This window comes from Scyliorhinus canicula, chromosome 16 (genome assembly GCF_902713615.1).
Source record: "Scyliorhinus canicula chromosome 16, sScyCan1.1, whole genome shotgun sequence".
Taxonomy (NCBI): Eukaryota; Metazoa; Chordata; class Chondrichthyes; order Carcharhiniformes; family Scyliorhinidae; genus Scyliorhinus; species Scyliorhinus canicula.
In genome coordinates, this window is record NC_052161.1 from 126,916,870 (window position 1) to 126,942,781 (window position 25,912).

At 51.5% G+C, this 25,912-nt stretch overlaps 1 protein-coding gene across 10 annotated transcripts in view; it reads right to left on the bottom strand.

The window, feature by feature from the left end:
* plch2a (phospholipase C, eta 2a) overlaps positions 1-25,912 on the bottom strand; it is a 312,536-nt gene that overhangs the window by 121,516 nt on the left and 165,108 nt on the right. For all 10 annotated transcript variants that reach the window (XM_038822387.1, XM_038822389.1, XM_038822384.1 and 7 more), the window contains exon 5: positions 5,908-6,078. In XM_038822387.1, coding sequence (XP_038678315.1) covers positions 5,908-6,078 — 171 coding nt within the window. The remainder of the gene's footprint in view (positions 1-5,907; positions 6,079-25,912) is intronic.

Below are 25,912 nucleotides of genomic sequence, written 5' to 3' on the forward strand. Positions count from 1 at the left end.
TAATGACAGCGAGAACAGGGGAGGGTGGGTGTATAATGGCTCGCTGGCACCATTTGGATGCGAGCTGTGTTGCTGGAGGCCGGCTCCCTGCCTGCAGGCAGCGTGTAGCTTAATGAGCTCAGTAAAAGATCAATTAAGGCCATGAATGAGGAACTGGCTGGAATTTTCCATGCAGCCTCCATGGGTTAGGCAACACACCAGCTACCTGGTACTGGCCTCCTGTTGGCTGACTGGCAGCGGGCCTGAGCTCCAAACAGACTTTGAAGCCTACCCCCCCCCCCCTCTCCTCTCCAACCCGCCTACCAGGCCTCACAATAATGGTGGCCAAAAGCAAAGGGCCGCCTCAAGATGGAGGCACCTCTCTCTGTAGTTCATCCGCGCAGAGGGCCTCCTATTGGTCCCCCAGCTTCAAGAGCTCACCCACCAGGCCACATGGTGGCACAGTGGTTAGCACTGCTGCCGATGGCGCTGAGGACCCGGGTCCGATACCCAGCCCTGGGTCACTGTCCGTGTGGAGTTTACACATTCTCCCCGTGTCTGCGTGGGTTTCACCCCCACACCCCAAAGATGTGCAGGGTAGGTGGATTGGTCACGCAAAATTGCCCCTTAATTGGAAAAAAATAATTGGGTACTCTAAATTTATTTTTTTAAAAGAGCTCACCCACCATCTTCAGTTGGATGGCGTGTGTGCCCTCTGGCCTAATCAGCTAATTCAATAATAATAATAATCTTTATTATTGTTACAAGTAGGCTTATGTTAACACTGCAATGAAGTTACTGTGAAAAGCCCCTAGTCGCCACACTGCGGCGCCTGTTCGGGTACACTGAGGGAGAATTCAGAATGTCCAATTCACCTAACAAGCACGTCTTTCGGGACTTGTGGGAGGAAACCGGAGCACCCGGAGGAAACCCACGCAGACACGGGGAGAACGTGTATACCCAACACAGAGAGTGACCCAACCCGGGAATCTAACCTGGGACCCTGGCATTGTAAAGCAACAATGCTAACCACTGTGCTACCGTGTAATTCAGGGAAAAACAAGGTCTGGTGACTTGCTCCCAACACGGTGCGGTGTCGAGGCTGCCCTTTGACCCTTAGTCAGGGTCCCGAGCCAAAACGCCCAATTCTGCCCCTAGTGTCTGTAGGAGTGAGGGCAGGGGTTGGTGTGAGGGTGGGACGGGGTGGGGTGTGGCTGCCGTGATGCAGGGGTGGGGGGGATAGTGTGTGGGAGAGATGGGAGCGCAAGACTTAAACCTGTGCCATCTTCGATCTGAATAGCACCAACAACAGACACACAGGTGGAAATCTGTGTTTTATAGGAGCTGAAGCGTAGACCAGGAAGAGTCATCCTGTGGATCATTGAACAGCTCATTGCCGCTTCAATTAGAAACGTCACAGAGGGTGCTGATGGAGAGTGCTTCATCAAACACCTTCTCCCAACAGGAACCAGCTATTTGGGCATTAACATTAATGTCGATTTCAAACGTTGCTTAAAAAGATAGTCCCCATTTTATTTTCATTGCTACTGGAGCTGGGAAGAGGATTTCAAGAGCACATCGGGAAACTTTCTGGGACCCTTTCATCGAGACTTCACCAACGTTCAGGCAACATTTATTCTGGACATTCTCTCCGGGCTTCACTTCAGAATTACCGCTGCTCGACTCCACCTTGTAGGAGCCACCAGGAGGGTCAAGGTGCTCGATGATGGGCAGTTCCACATTGGAGAAGCTGTGCACGTTCTCCCTCGTACCTGCTGTGCTGTCTCTGCCAGCAAGGGCTCCTCGCACCTTTGGGGAAAGTAGGTGTGAGAAATGCTCACATCCTGCTCCACGAAAAGTGTGCTTGATCAGCTGAATCAGCAGTGTTAAAGCTGCAGGTAGATTCTCGTTCATGTCTGCAGGCATTCCCAAATCATGATAATCTTCATTTACCCTAAACATTGCGTGCTATAGCTGGTGGGAGGGGGTCAATTTCCAGTCACGCCCGTGGGCTCTTTTCTTAACAGCATGTGGTAGTATGACTAGAGGTACTACGGTACTTGGGAGTGTTAGCTGCTATTGGTGGAGAAGGCTCGCTGCCCATTGGCCCAAGTGTTGCTTTCTCATTGGTCAAGACGAAGGTAGCTCCGCCCCTGAGGCGGAGTATAAGAACCCATGTTTCCCAGCAGCCATCGTTCTTTCTGTACTCAAGCTGCTGGGGAAACATCTTGTAGATTAAAGCCTTCGATTCGGACTACTCCTTCGTTTCTGTGGTTATTGATCGTGCATCACAGCACAACACCTGTGTTTTTTTTTTTTTAAATTTAGATTAGCCAATTATTTTTTCCAATTAAGGGGCAATTTAGCGTGGCCAATCCACCTACTCTGCACATTTTTGGGTTGTGGGGGCGAAACCCACGCAGACACGGGGAGAATGTGCAAACTCCACACGGACAGTGACCCAGAGCCGGGATCGAACCTGGGACCTCAGCGCCGTGAGGCGATTGGGCTAACCACTAGGCCACCGTGCTGCCGTACACAACACCTGTGTTAAACGTCTGTCAATGTCTGTGAGCCTGCAGCTGGAGTGAGGCAGAATCACAGCCTGTTCAGGTGTCTCCAGCTGTAGGACAATGTATTGACCCCTGGTCTTTCTCTCTCTATTATTTATCTGATGTGAGAAGAAATGCAGATACGTTGAACCTGCTGAATGCAGGCTGGACTCAACTAGTTAGTGTGGTGTTTCACTGAAGTGACTGGCCCGTTCCATGGTCTGGGGTTTGCAGACGGATTTATCTGCCATCCAATCACAGCGCTGAAAAGACATCAAGTGCGCCATTGGATGCAGCATGTTATGATGTCATGCTCACTCAGTGTATCCAATCGGAGGCCACGAAGCGATTTCTCCTGCTGTCAAAGAACAAAGAACAATGCAGCACAGGAACAGGCCCTTCGGCCCTCTAAGCCTGTCTTGGCGCTCAGTAGGGGAGGGGGAGGGGGGGGGGCTGAGTCTTTGAAGATAGTTTGAATTTTCAATGTCTCTGGGGTTGGTGTTAAATGCGGGGCAGGGCTGGGGCTCTCCTGAGGCAGAGGGCAGAAGGGAGGCAAATGGGGAACAATTATAGTTCATGGGACATAGGGGGCAAGGCGGCGCAATGGTTAGCACTGCTGCCTGCGGTACTGAGGACCTGGGTCTCTGTCGGTGTGGAGTTTTCATATGCTCCCCGTGTCTGTGTGGGTCTCACCCCCACAACCCAAAGATGTGCAAGGATAGGTGGATTGACCACGCTAAATTGCTCCTGAATTGGAAAAAAATAATTGGGAACTGTAATTCATGAGAGCTCAGGGCACTGTCAGCAGAGCCCACAAGAGGCAGTATCGAGCAACAAAGGGCAAGTGAGATTGAATGAAGTTGCTTGGATTGCTTATTCGAATATATGACAAGATTTTAGGACTAAATTTTGCTGTTCGCTCACCTGTTCAAATTGGTAATGATACGGGCAGCGGGTGAAGCTGTTATTATATCATGTTAACACCTTGGGAAATAAGCTTAGCTACATTATCCTTCAGAAATATTGGGCAGAGACAAAGTAAACACAGCTGTCTGTTTTTAATATTGCCAGCCCATAAACATGGAGGACTATGCCTGTCTCAGCATATTCAGCATGTGTAACAGTCTCGGGAGTCCCACTTCTACTGTACCATTCATCTATTTACTGGGCACAGAACATTGCTCTGAGATGGCAAACAAATTGCAAATTAATGACCGGCATTATATTTAAAGCCTTATCATCAGTCTGCAACAGGCTGAAGTTTAAACAAAGTTATTGTTAAACTCGTCCACCAACCTTACTCTTCTTCCCCCTACCAAATCAACCTTCTAAACTGCAAGCTCACAGTCAAGCTTCTCGATATGTCTCTCGCTCCCTCTCTCCATGAATCCATCCAGCCAGATAACTCCTCCACACTTCTTTCTCCTTTAAAATCCAATCTCTTGCGCACTCTCTTTCCCACACCCTCTCCCCATGTCACAACCCTTCACCACCACTGAGGCCTGTGTCTTCCGATTTCAAGGCCCGACTGAATTGCCACCCAACACCACTCTGCTTCTCCATGGGCAGCACGGTCGCATAGTGCTTAGCACTGTGGCTTCACAGCGTCAGGGTCCTAGGTTCGATTCCCGGCTTGGGTCACTGCCTGTGTGGAGTCTGCACGTTCTCCCCGTGTCTGTGTGGGTTTCCTCCGGGTGCTCCGGATTCCTCCCACAGTCCAAAGACGTACAGGTTAGGCGGATTGGCCATGATAAATTGACCTTAGGTTAGATGGGGTTGCAAGATTACGGGGATAGGGTGGAGATGTGGGGTTAAGTAGGGTGCTCTTTCCAAGAGACGGTGCAGACTCGATGGGCCGAATGGCCTCCTTCTGCACTGTAAATTCTATGATTCAATGATTCCACCTCTTTCCCCATTAAAATCCTGCCTTTGGCCAAGCTTTTGGTCACTCTCTCTCTCTCTCTGGTTGTGTCCTGTTTCTGTGATTGTTTCCATGAAAAATACAGATGCTGTTGTCACCCCATCCCTCCTTTGATATGCCGCTATGGGGATCAGCTCCTTTGATATGCCGCTATGGGGATCAGCTCCTTTGATATACCGCTATGAGTATCAGCTCCTTTGATATACCGCTATGGGGATCAGCTCATTCAGGAGCTCCAGCTTTCTTCAACTTTCATTATCAATTCCCCTCTTTATCAAGACCTCAGTTAAACCAATCTACCATCTTACCAATATCCTTCAATCAAACCTTTTTTTAAAAAATGTTTAGAGTACCCAATTCATTTTTTCCAATTAAGGGGCAATTTAGCATGGCCAATCCACTTAACCTGCACATCTTTGGGTTGTGGGGGTGAAACCCACACAAACACGGGGAGAACGTGCAAACTCCACACGGACAGTGACCCAGAGCCGGGATTGAAACTGTGACCTCGGCGCCGTGAGGCAGCAATGCTAACCACTAGGCCACCGTGCTGCCTCTTTCAATCAAACCTATCTACCATCTCACCAATATCCTTTAATCCAACCAATCTCTCTCTCTCTCTCTGTCTTTCCAGCAGTCCCACAATGCAAGGACGATGTTTTCCACTGGGAATGTGGGCGAGGCAGTTACGCTGCAGCCACCACACTGTCTGGCTGACAAGGATCTTTTCCACTCTCACTGTCTGTCACAGGCGCATTGGAAGAAATTTACGGGTTGATAATTAACCTGTTTGGCCAGGTTATGACCCATGGTCCTGAAGCGGCTCTGGTTCAGAGCTAGGGGCACTGTGCCACCAGACCTATGCACCTACCATCTCACCCGTGTCTCTCAATGCAACCCAGCCACCACCTCACCAATATATCTGAATTCCCACCTTAGAAAGCTAGAACGTAGGAATAGGAGTCGGTCCTTTGGCCCTTTGAGCCTGCTCTGCCATTCAATTTGATCATGGCTGATTCCCCTATCTCAACATAATACTCTCACACTCTCCTCATACCTCTTGACACCAATATATCTGAATCCCACATCTCACCGATATCCGTCACCTACCCACCATGAGTTTAGATACCTTATATAAAAATAAAACAGGCTGCCCTTTTCTCTTGCCCCACGTTACCCGTCTCAAACCTCTGTCCGTTAATTAAAACCCTGTCTGCTGCCTCAATTAGCTCAGGACGGACTGAGAATCGAGCAGGAAATCTTCCTGTTCTGCCCCCCAACACTGTGCTCTTGTTAATCGATAATGGTAGACAGATACCCGCAAGCCATTAACAGTTCAAAACATGTTTCTGATGGGCCAGCGACATGCCCTCTGCCCAATTGGAGTCTTGACTGGGAGTCTACATTAGGAAGACATCACTGTGCTTCGAACTGACTCTGACTCAAACTGCTCACCTTTTGTTCCACCTCCAAAAATCTCTTCAGGTCGTCCGTGTCCAATTGGTCCTTGTGGTTACTGTACATCAGCATCAGAAGATAGAGGTCCCGCCGTGTGGACATCATCTTGTAAAACGCACAGAACTCCTCAAAGTCCAACGTCCCTTGGTTCTCATCCGTGTCTGCCTCCTAGCAACAAGGGAAAGGAATCTCCCGTTACGACATTCTTAGATTCTGAATTATTCTCTCGTTCCTCACAGGACTCAAAATGCCCGAAAGGAAATTACAGGACACGTTTAAAAAATCTTTGTGAAATGTCAAAGAAACAATGACTTGCATTTATATAGCATCTTGTATGACATGAGGACATCCCGACATACGTTTCAACAGTGTAATTGTTATCCTGTAGGAAGTGTGGCAGCACCTTTGTGCACAGCAAGCTCCCACAAACAGCAGTGTGATTATAATGATAGTAATAATCTTTATTGTCACAAGTAGGCTTCCATTAACACTGCAATGAAGTTATTGTCAAAATCCCCGAGTCGCCACATTCCGACGACTGTTCAGGTACACAGAGGGAGAATTCAGAATGTCCAATTCACCTAACAGCACGTCTTTCGGGACTTGTGGGAGGAAACCGGAGCGCCCGGAGGAAACCCACGCAGACACGGGGAGAACGTGCAGACTTCAAGTAATCCAAGCTGGGAATCGAACCTGGGGCCCTGGCGCTTTGGAGCAACAGTGCTAACCACTGTGCTAGCGTGCTCCCCATGGGTAGATGGCCTGTTTTAGTCATGTTGAGTGAGGGGTGGATATGGGCCCAGGCCAGTATTTAAGCATCAAATAAATAAAAGGTTCTGCCAAATGTACACGAGCTCACAAAAGCTTCCTTTTGGTGCGGTTACATTTCCAGGGATGCTTCACCAGTCCTGCCTGATTTTTCCTCACCTTCAATTGAGCACCCAACTCACCCATAGGTTGCAGCAAGTTCCACGGGGACTGTTCTCCCGATGCCCCAACGAGTTGCGAGCCTGGATCCTGAGTGTTGTCAGGTTAGTTGAGTGCGGAGCTGGTGGGGAAGGGCCTTGGACTGACACCAATCCTGTTCTCAGCCAATACCTACACAGCCCCCCCCCCCCCCCCCGCCCCCACCCCCCATTTACAACCAGAGGCACCAGACACTGAGTAGGATTAGGGATTATACCCAAGGGTCACACACCAATCATACTGCTCCTAACTATTGCCCCTTATCCACATTGCCTAAAGCAGTAGATTCCTTGATCATCAGCTCCAGGCAGTCAGTGAGCAAACCAGAAGGCTGTGGGTTCGAATCCCACTCACAAAATTGAGCACAAAGTCCAAGCAGACCCTCCAGTGCAGTTCTTCGTAATTGGAGGTGCATCTTTCAGATGTGACGTTAATCTGAGACTCTGTCTAACCTCTCAGGTCAGTGTTAAAAAATTCCCCCACAGGACAGCACGGTGGTGCAGTGGTTAGCACTGCTGCATCACGGTGCCGAGGTCCCGGGTTCGATCCCGGCTCTGGGTCACTGCCCGTGTGGAGTTTGCACATTCTCCCCGTGTCTGTGTGGGTTTCGCCTCCACAACCCAAAGATGTGCAGGTTAGGTGGATTGGCCACGCTAAATTGCCCTTTAATTGGGAAAAATGAATTGGGTACTCTAAAATTTAAAAAAATAATTCCCCCGCGACTATCTTAATGATGGGCGTGGGAGGTCTCCTCGGTGTCCCTACCTGTATTTGTCCATCTGCCAACATCACGGTAAGCTGATCCGTGAGAACATTGCTGTTTGTGGGTTGTGGGATCTTGCTGTGTAAAAATTGGCAGCTGCGCCTCCTACACGACAAAGCTGGCTACACCTCCCACATATACATTGGGCGGAAAGTGCTGAAGTCATAAAAGGTGCTTTCCAAGCGTAAATCCTTTCTTTCCTTCACTGGACATTGGTACGAAGCCCATTCAGGTGAATAGTCAACTGACCAGCACATTCCTTTCCCCCAGCAGAGGCCAGTAGAGGGGAGGATGGGCGGGAGCATTTCATTTTTTGTTTAAAAAGTGGGTGAGCGGTGGAGGGGTGGGTCACAAGGTACCATGGAAGCTCTTCTCCTATTGCAGTGGACTCCACCTTTAAGAGGGGAGTGAATGGCTTAAACCAGCTGTGATGCTGCTGTCATCCGTTGGTTTGAACACACTGGAATGGTTCACTCACACAGAAAGCTTGGCTTGTTAACAACCATAGGATATGATTCACGGGCTATGATAGGATGTGGGCCTTTGCCAAATCCATAACTTTGGCTCACAGCTCGCAGGGAGGTGTTGACGGGGCAGCACGGTAGCATTGTGGATAGCACAATCGCTTAACAGCTCCAGGGTCCCAGGTTCGATTCCGGCTTGGGTCACTGTCTGTGCGGAGTCTGCACATCCTCCCCGTGTGTGCGTGGGTTTCCTCTGGGTGCTCTGGTTTCCTCCCACAGTCCAAAGATGTGCAGGTTAGGTGGATTGGCCATGGTAAATTGCCCTTAGTGTCCAAAATTGCCCTTAGTGTTGGGTGGGGTTACTGGGTTATGGGGATAGGGTGGAGGTGTTAACCTTGGGTAGGGTGCTCTTTCCAGGATCCGGTGCAGACTCGATGGGCCGAATGGCCTCCTTCTGCACTGTAAATTCTATGATATAGACTGACTAGGCTCCTCCTCACAGAGGTTCTTCAGCCAAGTTTCACATTCATTAGAACAATGACATCATTATCAACCTCCCTCGGGCCTCCTCTACTTGCCAGATTTGCAATGTAGGAGTGGCACATTCTGTCGCACGGGGGTCGGATCCACGACCTGCCCCGGACAAGAAAGGATTACAAAGGAAGCAGGCAATGGAAAACAAAGAGAGCAAAAGAAAAAGGGAGAGCGAGGAAAAGAGAACGGTGGACAGAGATTGGCATTCAGGGAGAAGGAACAGAGTGACGAGGAAAGAGAGAGTGGACAGAGAGAATGGGCAAGAGGGTTACAGTAAGAGAGAAAGTTGGACAGTCAATGAGGGACTGGCAGAAAGAGATAGAGAGAGGTGGACAGACAGGGGCAGGATGAGAAATGCCCACAGCATCATGGCCACTGGGCGATACAAAGTGCTCGACTGCCAATGAAGTTCGAGATGTAGCCACTGTTGCAATATGTAAGCGTGGCAGGTAATTTGCACGCAAGATACCGCAAGTAGCAACGTGATAACGACCAGACAATCCGATTTTAGTGGTGTTGGTTGAAGGATATATATTAACGAGGATACCTTTCCTTCTCTTTTTCTAAATAGTGCCATGGGATCTTTTACACCCACTGGAAGACGGCGCCCCCGGCAGTTCAGCACTCCCTCGGTACTACACTGGAGTAAGAGTGAAATGGAGGTGGGCAGGGACAAAGAGGTAGATGGAGACAAAGAGAAAGTGAGACTGGCAATGAGACACATCAACTCGCACGCACCCGCAGAGAGAGAAAGTGACAGACAGAGAGAGAGAGACAGAGGCAGGGGATGGGAATAATGTGCCAGAGAGGGGAGATAAAGCGGGAGAGCAAAGCAGATAGAAGCAGACAAGGAGAGGGTGAATCTAGGACAGTAGCATCAACGGGACAATCTGCTTTCCCATCGATAAAACCAAAAATTGGGCTCCAGACGCCATCCAATAAGGCAAATCAATTCTGACAATGGAAAATTGCAGTCATTCCCCACTAACAGAGGATGCTATCTTGTGCAGATGCTGGAGTTAATGATCACTTGAATATGTGCAGTAGATGGAGGCAAATGGAAACAATGTAAAATAAGTCAGTAATAAGCTGATATCTGCAGAGCACAAGATGTAACTGGTAGCAAAAACAAATCAATGGATCCCCAAATTGCCTTCGGCTGCAAATTTGTTCTCACTTTTGTTTACAGCCTGAATTTTATTAGCATAATGAATGACCCAGGGTGTAATACCAAGCTGCCAGATCGTCTGATTCAAAGGGAGGGCAGTTACACATCGCAGCTCACAACCCAGGTTGACATCGAGTGCTGGAAGAGTGTTTGGAAGGAGCTGGCTTCTTGGACGAGCTGTTAAAACAAAGCTGCCTCTGGTTGTTCAAACTAGACAAGGAAAGGTGCCGAGGTGTTGTTTGAAAAGAGCTGGTAACTGTCCCAAGGCCCTGGCTAACAACCCCCTCACTCACACCACCACCACCAGCTTCACACATCCTTCATCCCATTGCTTCTTGCTTTGTGCAAGTGGATTTTAGCTTGTCCCGGATCAAAGGCTGCCAGCCCTCCAGAATGTCCAGGAGCCTCCGGGAGGGGTGGGGGCAGGGGGTGTGTGGGGGGGGGGGGGGGGGGGGGGGGGGGGTTAAATGTTAATCTCCAGGAGCAAAATCCATGCGGAAAATGATCAACTGTTAAAAGATGTCGCTGACAAGAAAAATGCTGTTTGACTGATAGCCAGCAATGACCTATGGGACCGGGACTAGGCCATTCGGCCCTTTGAGCCTGCTACACCATTCATTATGATCATTGTGGTAAACCACTGTTACTGTATTGTATATATTGTTTGTTGTCTCTGCTGGCTCCGCCTGTGGCTCCTCCCCTCAGGCTCTGTATAAAAGGTGGCCGACCTCTGTCCCTGCCCCAGATCGGGATCAGCAGGTTCTCGTTTAGCTTATTAACGCCACAGTTTTGTTCCAGCCCATTCTAATGGCCCATTTCCCCAGAACAAAAGACTTGTACTCAGGTATCAGATACAGATACAGACTCATCGGCGCCACTCCCTTCACCCAGGAAGCACAAACAGCCAAGGTCAATAACCGCTCAGGACACTCCCAGCCATCAAGACACCCGCCCCTTTATTGGCTAAAATCGAAGGCAGTAATCGAAGCCTGCCGAATTATTGGCTCCAAAGCTAAGGACCACCCAAAAGAGCGCAGAACCCCCAAAGGATAAAAAGAGACACTGCCATGTGTTCAGTCTCTTTTGGCCCCGGCGCACCGGCACTCTTTTGGCCCGGCTTACGCCTAAAACCAATTGCAGCATCACGAGCAGAAGCAAGTTCAAGACCAACGATCGCTACCAGATGGATGAGCCCAGCAGAAACAAGTCATTTCTCCAGACCCAGCCACACAAGATCCGAACAAAGGCCTTGTTCCTCTGCATAAAGCCGGGTGCCTGAAATTAAGTACAGGTTGTTGTAGTGTTAGGTGTATTTTAGCTCGTAGTGTTCCATGTTGCATGTCGAAGTAATTCCTGTGTGTAAATAAACTATCATTGAACTTGAACTAACTAACTGGTTGTTGGGTCTTTGATCGATATCCAGTTAAACCTTGTGCTGGTATCATCTGATACTTGGCGACTCTGAAAGCAATATCCTCATTAATAACGGTCAGATTAATATCTGATTAAAGTAGATATCCCAAACTTGGCAACATTATTGGTGACACTGGCGGGATAGTATTCCACTCATTAAAAAGAGCAACATTATTGGCGTCTCCGGTGCCGATTGGCAACAATCCCTTCCTGTCACAGTCTGTTTTTCATTTCCCATCATACCTTTCTCCTTTGCCTTGTCGCTACTCTTTGGTTCACTACATCTTCCCAAATTTGATCCCTGAAAGAAGCAAAAGAGCACACCTCTTTCCCTTCCTGCCCTAGCTCCCTTAATCATCCAACTTTCAGCACTCTATTCTTGCAGTAAATCTGACCTGAAGCACCTCTTTCCCCCCTTTGCACCGAATTCCCACTTTGAACCCAACCTACTCACTTGGTCTCACTCAGGCCGAAGCCTCCTCTCACTGACCATGCACCCTGACTGGGGATTTGGAGCGAAGGAAGTAAAGATACAAGTGAGCTGTGATCTCAGTGAAATGCAGAACAGGTTCAAGAGGCTGAATGGCTGACTCCCGTGCCGACATTCCTGCTTTTCTCCCGGGGAGTGGTCTGTTTTGACCAGGAGGGCAGTGGTCTTCCTGACAGGGCGAAGGAAGCAAGTTATGGTGGAGAAAGTATCAATGTGGGGTCCGAGTGTGACCCGAGTAATCCCAGAGGAAGTACAGACTGTCGATGCAACAACAACTTGCATTTGTGTAGCACCTGGAGCGTAATAAACATAACAAGGTGCTTCACAACTGTGTGAGCTGACAAGATAAATATTACACCGCGATAACAAAGAAGGCATTCGGAGAGGTTAGTAAACAATTGGGCCAAAAAGTAGCTTTTAAGGAATTTCTCTAAAGAAGGAGGACGAGGCAGAGAGGCCGAGAGATTTGGAGAGGGGATTTCTGAGCTTTGAACCCATACAGCTGAAGGCAAATGTCTTAATGATCAAGGGCTGGAAATCAAGGATGTGCAATGGTTCAGGATTGGAGGAATACAGAGATCTTGGAGGGGCTGCTGGAGATCATGGAGATAGGGATGGCTGCAGAGGCCGAAGGAGGTTACAGAAATAGGGAGGGTTGTAGAAGTTGTTGGAGGTTACAGAGATAAAGAGGGCTATGGGGGCTGGAGGAGGTTTCAGAGAAAGGGAGGGTTGTAGCGGCTGGAGGGGGCTATAGAGATAGTGAGAGTTGTGGGGCTGGAGAAGGTTACAGAGATAGGGAGGGTTGTAGGGGCTGGAGGAGGTTACAGAGATAGTGAGGGTTGTAGAGGCTGTAGAAGGTTACATAGATAAGGATGGTGTAAGGGCTGGAGCAGATTACAGAGATAGGGAGGGCTGTAGGGCCTGGAGGAATTAAGAGAAATTAAGGTTTGTAGGGACTGGAGGAGGTTACAGAGACATTTTCTAAAAATAAATTTCGAGTATCCAATTCATTTTTTCCAATTAAGGGGCAATTTAGAGTGGCCAATCCACCTACCTGCACATCTTTTGGGCTGTGGGGCGAAACCCACGCAAACATGGGGAGAATGTGCAAATTCCACACAGTGACCCAGAGCTGGGATCGAACCTGGGACCTCGGCGCCGTGAGGCCGCAGTGTTAACCACTGTGCCACCGTGCTGCCCTGGAGGTTACAGCAATATGAAGCATTGTAGGGTCTGGAGGAGGTTACAAAGATATGAAGGGTTGTAGGGGCTGGAGGAGTTTACAGAGATAGGGAGGTTCATAGATCATAGAATTTACAGTACAGAAGGAGGCCATTCGGCCCATCGAGTCTGCACCGGCTCCTGGAAAGAGCACCCTACCCAAGGTTAACACCTCCACCCTATCCCCACCCAACACTAAGGGCAATTTTGGACACTAAGGGCAATTTACCATGGCCATTCCACCTAACCTGCACATCTTTGGACTGTGGGAGAAAACCGGAGCACCCGGAGGAAACCCACGCACACACGGGGAGCATGTGCAGACTCCACACAGACAGTGACCCAAGCCGGAATCGAACCTAGGACCCTGGAGCTGTGAAGTGATTGTGCTAGCCACAATGCTACCGTGCTGCCCCGTGTTGTAGGGGCTGGAAGAGGTTACAGAGAAAGGGAGGGTTGTAGGGGCTGGAGGTGGTTACAGAGCTAGGGATGGTTGTAGGGGCTGGAGGAGGTTTCAAAGATATATATATTTTTTTTATTATAAATTTAGATTATCCAATTATTTTTTCCAATTAAGGGGCAATTTAGCGTGGCCAATCCACCTACTTTGCACATTTTTTTTTTTGAGTTGTGGGGGCGAAACCCACGCAGACACGGGGAGAATGTGCAAACTCCACACGGACAGTGACCCAGAGCCAGGATCGAACCTGGGACATCAGCGCCGTGGTTTCAAAGATATAATGGGTTGTGGGGCTGGAGAGGTTACAGAGAAATGAAAGGTTGTAGGGACTGGAGGAGGTTACAGAGATGGGGAGGTTTGTAGGGCCTGGAGGAGGTTACAGAGATAGGGGTGGCTGTAGGTGCATAGAGGGCATTACAAGATAATGGGAGTTATAGGGGCTTGAGGAGGTTACAGGTTAGAGATAGGGTATTTTACAGCATCTGGAGGAGGTTACAGAGGTGGTGAGGATTATAGAGTCTGGAGTAGTTTACCTTGATATTGAGGGTTGTCGGACCTAGAGGAGTTTACGGAGGTAAGGAGGATTATACAGGCTAGATCAAGTTACAGAGATAGGGAGGGTTATAGGCAGCGCCGGCCCTAGGGTTGCTGGCGCCCCGGGCAAGCTGAACTTCGGCGCCCCTCGGGGGGGGGGGGGGGGGGGGGGGGGGGGGGGCAGGGGGCCTGAGGGGGGGCCGGAAGGGGGGGGTGGAGGGGGCCCGAGGGGGGGGCCAGAGGGGGCCCGAGGGGGGGGGGCCGGAGGGACCACCGGCGAGCCTGGATCCATCCGCCATGTTTGTGCGGGGCGGCCTGAGGGAGGGCGGCCACCGCGCATGCGCTGGTTGGCACCGGCCCAACTGCGCATGCGCGGGACCCGAGTCTTTTACGCGGCGCCCCCTAGCACATGGCGCTCCGGGCGACTGCCCGAGTTGCCGGTACCTTGAGCCGGCCCTGGTTATAGGGGCTGGAGGAGGCTACAGAGATAGTGAGAGATGTAGGCTCTGGAGGAAGTTACACCTCAGCGACCCCACCGCGGCCTCTGTCATGACGAGGCCATTGAATCACGCCCACAGAATCTTGTTGGGGCTGCGGAGGTTATAGATTAGAGATCGGGAAGGTGAGGACACGGGTGATGTGAACACTGTGTACAGTAGACATCGTTTTTGAGAGAACAAGAGGGCGATGATATCTGGTAGATAAGTTTTGATATCCTGCCAATTTGGTGCTGTGTATTATACACTGCAGTTTACAGTAATTATCAACATGTAGTGATGTGACACAGAAAATAACAGGAAGAGGCAGAAGGTTACAGATTTCTTGAGGGCAGTGTCTTACAAACCCACCATTTCCAGGTCAGTTAAAATATTTACACTACCTTTGCTTTCACTTTAACGCAGTATCATTGGCAGTGGCCAAGGTCGCTTGGCAACATTATTAGATCTGAGTTATAAATAGCTCACTGGGTTTCAGGGCATGTGCAATGCAGCACCAACTCCATAAGCTCACACTGCACGGGGCTTGATTCAGACCAGGCACTGGACAATGTGGCCAGCCCTGGCCACCAAGGTGGGAGGGAGTCACTCACAACCCGTACAGAGGCGAGTCACACGGCTGACGTTCAGTCTTGGAGGAGTGGGGAGAGGAGCGGAGAAGCTCAGGGAGGTAATTGAAGGGAGGTAATTGAGAGGGGCCATTGCAGAGGGAAATAAAACAGGGAACGGTTCAACGATTATCTGAAGCACAACTTCAAGTTAAGCTGGGGGCAAGCGGAAGGTTCAAATCGACAGGTGTCAGATTTAAGATGGATGCCTGAAAATTCGTCCTCCTTGAAACGCTGGACAACCGAGTGAAAGGAAAATCTTGGAATTATTTGATCAAATAGCTGGGTTGATGGGGAGGGAGTAAATGTTACCCGCTGCTGGCACCGTGCCAGGTTATGAGGGAAAATGGCTCACCCGAGATTCTAAATAAACTATATGATACTGTCATGGACAGATGAGAAGGTTTAAGGAAAGAATATGATGCACTAAGAAAACTATGCAATGAGAAGTTTGCCAATCGTAGCATTGACCTCAGCCATCTGGAGCGGGTGGAAGAGGAGAACCAACCCTTTCAAAAGCACAATGAGATGCTAATGAAGCAGACGGATGCTGCTGTTGTGGAGAAAAACATCAATTCAACAACAGTATTTATCGAGCACCGTGGCGGCCTGCTGCGTCCTTCATAACATTACGCAGCAACAGGGCAACAAGATGGCGGCGGTGGATGAACGGCAAGCCGCATCTGATGAGGAGGACGATGATGGTGTCCAGGAAGATCTGGGCGTGGAGCTTGAGCTGGCATGGCAGGCTGCCCAACATGTGATCCAGGGCCGCTGCACACACAGGACAACCTCATCACCCCCCCGATTTACCAACTAGGAGGCCTGGCCACTGGCACCGTCACCCACCTCTTTCCCCCTCCATTACTCCAAACCCTTCCTCACCCCACACAGATTCTATCTTCCCTTGTGCCTCGCTCCTTCCCTCTCCTTAATCCTTCCACCCGTTCCCTTTCCTTCAGTCCTTCACTCCCCCCTGGCCTTCATTCCGCCCCGCTACCACAGCTCCCCCTCCCCAGGGTCCAACCAGCATCACTGCAGGGCGTTGGCAGTATCAGAGGGTCTTGTCCACGGGACGCAGGATGATGACGATTCGCTGTGACATGAGCTCAGCTGCCCCTCATGTCTGACTAAGTCAGACTCTAGTATTTAAGATAACATACCATTGCCTGCCCGGGTGATTCCTGTATGTGTGCTGGTGATTCCTTCTCATGAGCCCATAAATGTTGCAGAGGGTAGGGGTGGGTGGTGGGGAGGATTTGGTGGGAGATTGTGAACGATTAGGGCTCACTCACTGGGAATGCTGTCATACAAGGCGGGCGCGCACGGCTGCCCCATCCCCTGCCACCTTCCGGTGAGGGCATAACCATGCGGGATATTCATGTGTAATGGGCACCCAACATCCAGGTTCCACAGGTGACAATGTGTCAGCCTGCTCCGCCCGCTGCTCATCAGATTCGCCAGTGTCAGGTGGGGGATTTTGGAAGGACTGAGGGGTTCTAGCATCTCTCCTTGGCCACTTCCCACTCGGGGCGCTCGCTGGCCCTAGGCTACTACATGGAGTGAACACGGAAGACGTGGCTGTCGCCTGGCACTGCCAGTCTTGGAGGCCCACCCTCATCTGAACCATGGTCCCGATGCCCTCGGCCATAGGGGGCACGATTCTCCGCGAATGCGGCGAGTCGTAAAGGCTGCCGTGAAACTGGCCGTGGTGCGGCCGTGCCAATTGGTGCCATGGTTGTCCGGGACATCACTTTGCGGCCGTTTTCACGAACGGTGAGAGCAGGTGTGATCGCGTTAGTGAAAAGGGCTGTAAAGGCCTGGGAACTCGGCCCATCGGCTAGGGGAGAATCGCTGTTCGCCGTAAAAAACGGCGAACAGCGATTCGTGTCGTCGGGCGGCCGTGGGGGGGGGGGAGAATAGCGGGAGGGCATGAAAATTGTCGGGAAGGCCCTCCCACTATTCTCCGACCCGTCGTGGGCAGTGGAGAATCGCGCTGGTGGTTTTTCAAGCAAAAAGTGCAAGGGATACCGGAAGTTGGCAGAGGGATTTGGATAGGTTAAGTGAATGGGTTAGGGTCTGGCAAATGGAACACAATGTTGACAAATGTGAGGTTATCCATTTTGGTAGGAATAACAGCAAAATAGATTATTTAAATGATAAAATATTAAAACATGCTGCTGTGCAGAGAGGCCTGGGTGTGCTAGTGCATGAGTCGCAAAAAGTTGGTTTGCAGGTGCAACAGGTGATTAAGAAGGCAAATGAAATTTTGTCCTTCATTGCTAGAGGGATGGAGTTTAAGACTAGGGAGGTTATGCTGCAATTGTATAAGGTGTTAATGAGGCAACACCTGGAGCATTGTGTTCAGTTTTGGTCTCCTTACCTGAGAAAGGACGTACTGGCACTGGAGGGTTTGCAGGAGGAGATTCACGAGGTTAATCCCAGAGCTGAAGGGGTTGGATTATGAGGAGAGGTTGAGTAGACTGGGACTGTACTCATTGGAATTTAGAAGGATGAGGGGGGATCTTATGGAAACATATAAAATTATGAAGGGAATAGATAGGATAGATGCGGGTAGGTTGTTTCCACTGCTGGGTGAAAGCAGAACTAGGGGGCATAGCCTCAAAATAAGGGGAAGTAGATTTAGGACTGAGTTTAGGAGGAACTTCTTCACCCAAAGGGTTGTGAATCTATGGAATTCCTTGCCCAGTGAAGCAGTTGAGGCTCCTTCATTAAATGTTTTTAAGATAGAGATAGATAGTTTTTTGAGGAATAAAGGGGATTAAAAGTTATGGTGTTCGGGCCGGAAAGTGGAGCTGAGTCCACAAATGATCAGCCATGATCTCATTGAATGGCAGAGCAGGCTCGAGGGGCCAGATGGCCTACTCCTGCTCCTAGTTCTTATGTTCTGTTCATGGCGTAGTACTGAGACTGGGTCCTGTCCGTCAGTGAGTGAGCCATGTACATCACTGCCTCACTGCCCGCTTTCTCTCCATACCCCTTGACCCCATTAGCCACAAGGGACACGTCCAGCTCCCTCTTGAATATATCCAACAAACTGGCCCAACAGCTTTCTGTGGTAGAGAATTCCATAAGTTCACAACTCTCTGAGAGAAGAAGTTCTTCCTCATCTCAGTCCTGAATGGCTGACCCCTTATTGTTAGGCTGTGACCCCTAATCTGCACGCCCCCAGTATCAGGAACATTCTTTCTGCATCTAGCCTGTCCAGTCCCATCAGGATTTTCTATGTTTCTATGAGATCCCCCTCTCATTGTTCTAAACTCCAGTGAGGACAAGCCCAGTTGATCCAGTCTTTCTTCATATGTCAGCCTTACCATCCCAGGAAGTAGTCTGTTGAACCTTCGCTGGACACCTTCAATGGCCTTGACATCTTGTCCCAGGCTTTCCACTGTGGCCGCCACCCTCAGTGTTGGGCAGGGTGCCACAGATTGCCGGCACCATCTCCTGTGCCTGAAGGCAATTGGACTCTTCCAGCTGGACTTGCAGGCGCTGACACCCCCTCCTGTAAATCCTGGCTCTGTTTCTGCATCCGCACCAGTGATGGGATCATCTTTTCCAGGACGCAACATCCGTCTGGGTGACAACTGTTCCCTGGGAACAGGCAGCCTTCTGACCGTCTGCTCCCTCAGGTGCCCCTGCCTCCATTTGATGTGATACTCACCAGAGGGTGACCCAGGAGCCTGCTCGCTGGTGTTACCCACCGGTAGTCTCTGGGATGGTGGCTGGTGCACGTGAAAGCTGTGCCGATATATTGGTGTCTTCTCCGGAGTGTTGCTCCGGGATGTTCTGAGGCTCTGGATACGGGGTCAGTGACCCCGGATGGCCCGGCCTCCTCTCATGGTGCTGCTGCAAGACAAACGATTTGGGGCGATCTTGGGAAGGACTAGCCTGTGGGAGAGGGATGACTCACTTGCTGTAGGGACTTCTGCGTTGCATTGGCCTCTCACTTCTTTGGCGTTCGAAGGAGGTCATTCACCTGACGGCATTGCGTGCCGGTCCTCCTGCTGGGTGAGGCGGGCAGCACTGACACCCTCTGCCACCTCATCCCGGGCGTGGTTCAGAATGGTGGGCTTGAGTCTCCCCTCCCCCCCCCCCCCACATCCTGGGGAAGAGGCTGTCCCTCCTCTCCTCAATGGGGTCCAGCGTTTGGTCGATCTCCGACCCCCGGAACCGTTGCAGCCATCTCCTTGGCTGGAATGACAGTCTGGGGTGAGTGGAGCGCTTAAGGCTTGTCAGGCTATTAACGCGATTCCCGACCCCAGCGAATCGGATGCCAGCGGGGCCGGGAATCGGTTGGGCTGCACGTGGGCAGTGTGTGGTCTCATTTGCATGGCCTGAATGTCCCTTGGAGCGCGCAGTTCCTGCGATTCAACACCAGGGGCAGCACTTAATCTCCAGAGCGGAGAATCCAGGCCGAGGTATTTTCTTTACAGCTCAATGAGTGCCGATGGGCCAAATAGCCTCCTGCATCTGGCTCTCTCCAGCACCCAACCGATGGACAGGGTCCCCTCCTCCAAAAACAAGCTTATTTTAAAAACTTTCAGTCATAATTTTATGCGTCTCTGAAATACATTAACATTCATAAGAAACACAGTGGTTCACATGACCAATTAATAAAATGCAAAATATTAATGTATATGCAAATGAACGGGTGCTTGCCTGGGGCTTTGCAATGGTGTTACACCACAAGAGACAAGGAAATTAGTGGGAGTTCAAAAAATACTTTTTAATAGGCACTTTTCTTAATGAACTGAGTTCACTTCACAGAATGAGCGCAGGTGTTCCGGGCTCTGAAGGTTAGATTATATTTTGAGTCAGATAGAAAGACTTACATTTATATAACACCATTTATAATCTCAGGGTTTGAAATTGCTTTACTATGAAGTATTTTTAAGCACAGTCAATGTTGTAATATAGGAATTGTGGCAGTGAATTTGCACATGTTCCCACAAACAGCAATGAGATTATGACCGGATATTGTTTGTTGTGACATTTGGTTGAGGGATAAATATTAGTCGGGACGCCAATGAGAACTCCCCTTGCTAATATTAAAGCAAATTACGGGGCAGCGCAGCAGCACAGTGGGTTAGCACAGCTGCCTCACGGCGCTGAGGTCCCAGGTTCGATCCTGGCTCTGGGTCACTGTCCGTGTGGAGTTTGCACATTCTCCCCGTGTCAGTATGGGTTTCACCCCCACAACCCAAAGATGTGTGGGGTAGGTGGATTGGCCATGCTAAATTGCCCCTTCATTGGGAAAAATGAGTTGGGAACTCTAAATTTTTTTTAAAAATAAAATAAAATAAAAACAAATTACAAGGGAGCTAACGTTTCGAGTCTGGGTGAGTCTTTATCAAAGCCCTTGCTCCTTCTTCCAATAGTGCCACAGGATTACAGAATTATCATAGAATTTACAGTGCAGAAGGAGGCCATTCAGCCCATCGAGTCTGCACCAGCCCTTGGAAAGAGCACCCCACTTCAGCCCCACGACTGCCCCATCCCGTCTATCCCCGTAACCCAGTAACCCCACCTAACCTTTTTTGGACACTAAGGGCAATTTTGAATGCCCAATCCACCTAACCTGCACATCTTTGGACTGTGGGAGGAAACCGGAGCACCCGGAGGAAACCCACGCAGACACGGGGAGAATGTGCAGACTCCGCACAGACAGTGACCCAGCGAGGAATCGAACCTGGGACCCTGGAGCTGTGAAGCAACTGTGCTAACCACTGTGCTTTCATGCCACCCCACGATATTTCACATCCACCTGAGTGGGCAGTTGGTGGAAGATGGTGGGTGGGATTCTCCGTTGGCTGACACAGAAATCGTGAAATGCGATTGGGCGGAGAATTGGTTCGGACGGTAAAATCGCGGCGGACCCCAATAGTCAAATTGCTATTCTCCGTTACCGCGACAGCGGTGTCAAGGCGTTCTGGGATGCAGTAGGCACTGCACTGTTTGCATATCATTGCGCGCCTGACCCAGTATTCTCCGGGGTCTACGCGATGCTCCGTATCCGATGGGCCGAGTTCCCGACGGCGTGGTTCACCGGGAATCCGGCACCACGGCTGCTGGGGGAGAGGGAGGGGGTACAGAAAGTGTCCATAATCACCATAGTTTGCTGACAGTTGTACCGCTGGCCGGGGGCCCGGGGAGTTGCGGGGGGTGGCCAGGAGGTGGGCTATGGGGCTAGGGTGAACGGAAAGGCAGCCATGGAGCTGCGCACGCCGCTAACCGCCCACTGCGAACTTCGGGCCACAGGTCGTATCGGTGTCTCAGCCAGCCCACCCCACTAGGTGCCCTCTGGCCAGCGCCGACCCCTCAGCTGTATGGGCACGCTCCAGCAGAACCAGTGCCACCCTGTTGGCTGGGATGAGTGTGTGTGGGGAGTGTAATGTGTATGTGCGGCTGCAGCTTGACAGCCTCCTGCGTGTCAATCACAGACCCAGCGAATACTGCACCATTTGTCATTGGAAGCGATTGTGTTCCACGTGGTACCGGTGCTACCCCCTCCACTGTCGCTGAATCGATCCAGGTTCAGTGCCAGCTTCACTATCGTGAAATTCACAAATTCTGCATTGGCATCAACACATAGCCTCAGAAACGGAAAATTCTGCCCGGTGTCTCAAACATTGCAGCACTCCCTCAGTACTGACCCTCTGACAGTGCAGTGCTCCCTCAGTACTGACCCTCTGACAGTGCAGCACTCCCTCAGTACTGACCCTCTGACAGTGCAGCACTCCCTCAGTACTGACCCTCTGACAGAGCAGCGCTCCCTCAGTACTGACCCTCTGACAGTGCAGCACTCCCTCAGTACTGACCCTCTGACAGTGCAGCACTCCCTCAGTACTGACCCTCTGACAGTGCAGCACTCCCTCAGTACTGACCCTCTGACAGTGCGGCACTCCCTCAGTACTGACCCTCTGACAGTGCAGCACTCCCTCAGTACTGACCCTCTGACAGTGCAGCACTCCCTCAGTACTGACCCTCTGACAGTGCGGCACTCCCTCAGTACTGACCCTCTGACAGTGCGGCACTCCCTCAGTACTGACCCTCTGACAGTGCAGTAGTCCCTCAGTACTGACCCTCTGACAGTGCAGCACTCCCTCAGTACTGACTCTCTGACAGTGCAGCACTCCCTCAGTACTGACCCTCTGACAGGGCAGCACTCCCTCAGTACTGACCCTCTGACAGTGCGGCACTCCCTCAGTACTGACCCTCTGACAGTGCAGTAGTCCCTCAGTACTGACCCTCTGACAGTGCAGCACTCCCTCAGTACTGACCCTCTGACAGTGCAGCACTCCCTCAGTACTGACCCTCTCACAGTGCAGCACTCCCTCAGTACTCACCCTCTGACAGTGCAGCGCTCCCTCAGTACTGACCCTCTGACAGTGCAGCACTCCCTCAGTACTGACCCTCTGACAGTGCGGCGATCTCTCAGTACTGACCCTCTCACAGTGCGGCGCTCCCTCAGTACTGACCCTCTGACAGTGCGGCACTCCCTCAGTACTGACCCTCTCACAGTGCGGCGCTCCCTCAGTACTGACCCTCTGAATGTGCTGCATTCCCTCAGTACTGACCCTCTGACAGTGCAGCGCTCCCTCAGTTCTGACCCTCTGACAGTGCAGCACTCCCTCAGTACCGACCCTCTGACAGTGCAGTGCTCCCTCAGTACTGATCTTCTGACAGTGCAGGGCTCCCTCAGTACTGATTCTCTGACATTGCAGCACTCCCTCAGTACTGACCCTCTGACAGTGCAGCACTCCCTCAGTACTGACCCTCTGACAATGCAGCACTCCCTCAGTACTGACCCTCTGACAGTGCAGCGCTCCCTCAGTATTGACCCCTGACAGTGCAGCGCTCCCTCAGTACTGACCCTCTGACAGTGCAGGACTCCCTCAGTACTGACCCTCTGACAGTGCAGCACTCCCTCAGTACTGACCCCCTGACAGTGCAGCGCTCCCTCAGTACTGACCCTCTGACAGTGCAGCACTCCCTCAGTACCGACCCTCTGACAACGCAGCACTCCCTCAGTACTGACCCCCTGACAGTGCAGCGCTCCCTCAGTACTGACCCTCTGACAATGCCGCACTCCCTCAGTACTGACCCTCTGACAGTGGGGCACTCCCTCAGTACTGACCCTCTGACAGTGGGGCGCTCCCTCAGTACTGACCCTCTGACAGTGCGGCACTCCCTCAGTACTGACCCTCTGACAGTGGGGCACTCCCTCAGTACTGACCCTCTGACAGTGCAGCACTCCCTCAGTACTGACCCTCTGACAGTGCAGCACTCCCTCAGTACTGACCCTCTGACAGTGCAGCACCCTGTCAATACTGACCCTCTGGCAGTGCAGCACTCCCTCAGTACCGACCCTCTGACAGTGCAGCACTCTCTCAGTACTGACCCTCTGACAGTGCAGCACTCCCTCAGTACCGACCCTCTGACAGCGCAGTGCTCCCTCAGTACTGATCTTCTGACAGTGCAGGGCTCCCTCAGTACTGATTCTCTGACAGTGCAGCACTCCCTCAGTACTGACCCTCTGACAGTGCAGCACTCCCTCAGTACTGACCCTCTGACAATGCAGCACTCCCTCAGTACTGACCCTCTGACAGTGCAGTGCTCCCTCAATACTGACCCTCTGACAGTGCAGCACTCCCTCAGTACTGACCCTCTGACAGTGCAGCACTCCCTCAGTACTGACCCTCTGACAGTGCAGCACTCCCTCAGTACTGATCCGCTGACAGTGCAGCACTCAACCGTACTGACCCTCTGACAATGCAGCGCTCCCTCAGTACTGACCCCCTGACAGCGCAGCACTCCCTCAGTACTGACCCTCTGTCAGTGCAGTGCTCCCTCAGTATTGACCCCTGACAGTGCAGCGCTCCCTCAGTACTGACCCTCTGACAGTGCAGCACTCCCTCAGTACTGACCCTCTGACAGTGCAGCACTCCCTCAGTACTGACCCCTTGACAGTGCAGCGCTCCCTCAGTACTGACCTTCTGACAGTGCAGCACTCCCTCAGTACTGACCCTCTGACAGTGCAGCACTCCCTCAGTACTGACCCTCTGACAATGCAGCACTCCCTCAGTACTGACCCCCTGACAGTGCAGCGCTCCCTCAGTACTGACCCTCTGACAGTGCAGCACTCCCTCAGTACCGACCCTCTGACAATGCAGCACTCCCTCAGTACCGACCCTCTGCCAGTGCAGCACTCCCTCAGTACTGACCCCCTGACAGTGCAGCGCTTCCTCAGTACTGACCCTCTGACAGTGCAGCACTCCCTCAGTTCCGACCCTCTGACAATGCAGCACTCCCTCAGTACTGACCCTCTGACAGTGCAGCGCTCCCTCAGTACTGACTCTCTGACAGCGCGGCACTCCCTCTGTACTGATCCTCTGATAGTGCAGCCCTCCCTCAGTACTGACCCCCTGACAGTGCGGCACTCCCTCAGTACTGACCCTCTGACAGTGTAGCACTCCCTCAGTACTGACCCTCTGACAATGCAGCGCTCCCGCAGTACTGACCCTCTGACAGTGCGGCACTCCCTCAGTACTGACCCTCTGACAGTGCAGCCCTCCCTCAGTACTGACCCTCTGACAGTGGGGCACTCCCTCAGTACTGACCCTCTGACAATGCAGCACTCCCTCAGTACTGACCCTCTGACAGTGCGGCGCTTCCTCAGTACTGACCCTCTGACAGTGCAGCCCTCCCTCAGTTGTGACCCTCTGACAGTGCAACACTTCCTCAGTACTGACCCTCTGACAATGCAGCAGTCCCTCAGTACTGACCCTCTGACAGTGCAGCACTCCCTCAGTACTGACTCTCTGACAGTGCAGCACTCCCTCAGTACTGACCCTCTGACAATGCCGCACTCCCTCAGTACTGACCCTCTGACAGTGGGGCACTCCCTCAGTACTGACCCTCTGACAGTGGGGCACTCCCTCAGTACTGACCCTCTGACAGCGCAGCACTCCCTCAGTACTGATTCTCTGACAGTGCAGCACTCCCTCAGTACTGACCCTCTGACAGGGCAGCACTCCCTCAGTACTGACCCTCTGACAGTGCAGCACCCTCTCAATACTGACCCTCTGGCAGTGCAGCACTCCCTCAGTACTGACCCTCTGACAGTGCAGCACTCTCTCAGTACTGACCCTCTGACAATGCAGCACTCCCTCAGTACTGACCCTCTGACAGTGCAGCGCTCCCTCAGTACTGACCCTCTGACAATGCAGCACTCCCTCAGTACTGACCCTCTGACAGTGCAGCACTCCCTCAGCACTGACCCTCTGACAGTGCAGCACTCCCTCAGTACTGACCCTCTGACAATGCCGCACTCCCTCAGTACTGACCCTCTGACAGTGGGGCACTCCCTCAGTACTGACCCTCTGACAGTGCAGCACTTCCTCAGTACTGACCCTCTGACAGTGCAGCACTCCCTCAGTACTGACCCTCTGACAGTGCTGCACTCCCTCAGTACTGACCCTCTGACAGTGCAGCACTCCCTCAGTACTGACCCTCTGACAATGCCGCACTCCCTCAGTACTGACCCTCTGACAGTGGGGCACTCCCTCAGTACTGGATCGCTTAAGCCTCTGGACAATTCTAACGAGGAAAATCATCCTCCCCACTGTATGGGCCGGAAGCTGGGAGCTTCACGTTGAGTGAATCACTGTTATTACGTTGGCAAAATGCAGCCATCAATCTGCACTCAGCAAGATCCCATAGACTGTAATTGGAATGGATGAGGAATTACTCTGCTACTGATGTTGGTGGTTGAGAAAGGAATATTAAACAGTGAGACGTCACAATGCTTCTTGTTATAAAGTGCTGTGGTATCATTAATATTTGCTTGAAGAAGCAAAAAAC